We start from the raw sequence: 2,216 nt of genomic DNA on the forward strand, positions 1-2,216 counted from the left end.
ATCAGAAACCCATGTTCCTTCAATTTCTCTCGCATTTGTGTTATTTACATGTGGACAATCGCTCTGTATGTGTCCTTTACAGCAAGTATTACAGAAAGGGAACATGAGTCTACCATGCATGCGGATAGGCAGAACAGGTAAATACTTATTGGTAGGAGGTAATGCTCTTCATTTGACTAGTCCCTCGACATTAGATAAATCAAAGTTTACACCGGTTAAACTTTTGCAGTCATCGCCAATGTAAACATTGGGATGACCAATGGGAAATTTTCCATATTTTGACACAAATGGATAAAGTGAAAAACATTAAGATATGATATTTTCACTTTAGCCTTAGCCTCGTAATACGAAAATGTATTACCTGTTCGATCCCCATAAAATGTATCTCGAGGATTCAAGGCGTCAGTCATCAAAAGTGGGTAATCTTTTAAGAAACTGCGTAAATGATCATTTTGAACTTTTTCCTTATCAAAGGAACACTCCTAATTTTCGACTACCTTATATCCTAATGAGCGAAGTCGACCAGTTTGAGCGTTTGTTCGTTAAAACGATCATTTAGAGATACAGAACTTTGATCTAAAACTAACTTTTTATCTCGATTTAATTTAAAACATTGCGGACACCCACGCCAGTAGCAATCATGGAATTGGTAAACTACTTTCGTACTTACTTGTTTATTTTCAAAATAGCCATCGACTAGACATCCTTCTGGCAATCTAAATGCTCGTGCCCTGCCTGCATGAGTAATTTCAATGTCCAAATCGCGTTCTAAGGCTAATAACCATTCGATGGCTTTTTTCGACTATCTATCAGCCCTTCTATAACCATCGTTTGGTATGACACCTATTTGATCAGCTTTTAGATCATTTGTTCTGAAAACTTTTGAGCAAGCCGATGCAATTATTATGCTCTCAATAAATGGATCAACATTGGCAACTTTAAGAAATAATGCTCTAAAAGCCAAACACGCTTTACGAAGAATGTCCACATCATTTATACAATATGATTTCAATTCTTCTTTTAAATTAAAATTGTATTCTGATGTGACACATTCTTCGTACCACTTGTAAAATGATTCCCGAGCCTCACGAGACATTGTATTGGGTGAAAAATATTTAGCATCAGGTATTTTTCCAATGTACTCTTGATTTTCGGGAGTATTAAATAAATGGGGAAATGTACCCTTCTTTGCCTCTTCTAAACGAAAAGCTTCAGGCAATTGTCTAAATGGCATGTGAAGGTAATTCAAGCTGTCAATAAAACGGGTTTGATTTACCTTCATCAAAAGGATGCTAGCCCCATTTAAAATAATTTCAGGTGGATTTCTAAGCCCTTTCTCTTTAATAAGATGACTCAAAATAAATTGAGCATCAAACCGTTTAGCATTATGTGCTATACAAACGGTTTCCGTGAAATGACTCATTTTTCGCGTGGCAAATTTTGTAAACTCGGAAACCGGATCTTTACTAAAAAATATACTGTCTGATACCGCACCATTTACATCGTATATTTGAGCCAGGATCATCCATACACTCATCACATACCTGTTGTGCTACAAAAAAATTGGGTACGTGAATTTTCGTGGATTCCTGACCAACGACAGATTCACTCTGTTGAGTTTCAAAATCGTAAAAAATGTATGCGAATTTTTTATTATAACGTGGATTCCCAACTGGTGTTATGTAGCACAAATGGTTGTCTGGACAAACTTTTCTGAACGTAACACAATTTGAATATCCACATTTATGATTTTCGACATCTAAATGGTTGATTAATTTCGAACAACTACCACAAATTTGAAATACTGAACAAATACTTTTTCGCTTGCTGTATGAATCAGGATTTAAATGGTTTCTCATACATGAGGCTTCATAAAAGGACCTAAAGCATGAATCGCATTTTATTTCCTTTTCGATATACCCAAATACAATCCTACTTTCCTGATTACACGGTGGTGATATGTGGCAAGCGTTACATTTTTCTGCGCATAAATGACTCTCAGGATTTATATAAGCCTTGTTACAAGGTGCACAAAAGTGTCGACTACCACCAGCCCCTATCAATGATAAAATAGGTGAAAAATGGCATTTGGGAGCACCTTCATAGAGCAAGTAAATATTTTGCCTAACTATATCTTCTTTATTTGTAATATCAGAAGTTCCGTCATAAAAAGCTTTCGCCTTTCCTAAACCAAAGCTCTCATAATGATACACAAT

At 35.8% G+C, this 2,216-nt stretch overlaps 1 protein-coding gene across 1 annotated transcript; it reads right to left on the reverse strand.

Annotated features, from left to right (window-relative positions):
- Positions 1 to 802: 802 nt before the first annotated feature.
- Positions 803 to 1,537, reverse strand: LOC117175631 (probable DNA polymerase). The gene has a single exon (XM_033365340.1). The coding sequence runs from the start codon at positions 1,535 to 1,537 to the stop codon at positions 803 to 805; it is 735 nt and encodes a 244-aa protein (XP_033221231.1).
- Positions 1,538 to 2,216: the final 679 nt, after the last annotated feature.

The sequence above is a fragment of the Belonocnema kinseyi genome, chromosome 6 (assembly GCF_010883055.1).
Source record: "Belonocnema kinseyi isolate 2016_QV_RU_SX_M_011 chromosome 6, B_treatae_v1, whole genome shotgun sequence".
Classification (NCBI taxonomy): Eukaryota; Metazoa; Arthropoda; class Insecta; order Hymenoptera; family Cynipidae; genus Belonocnema; species Belonocnema kinseyi.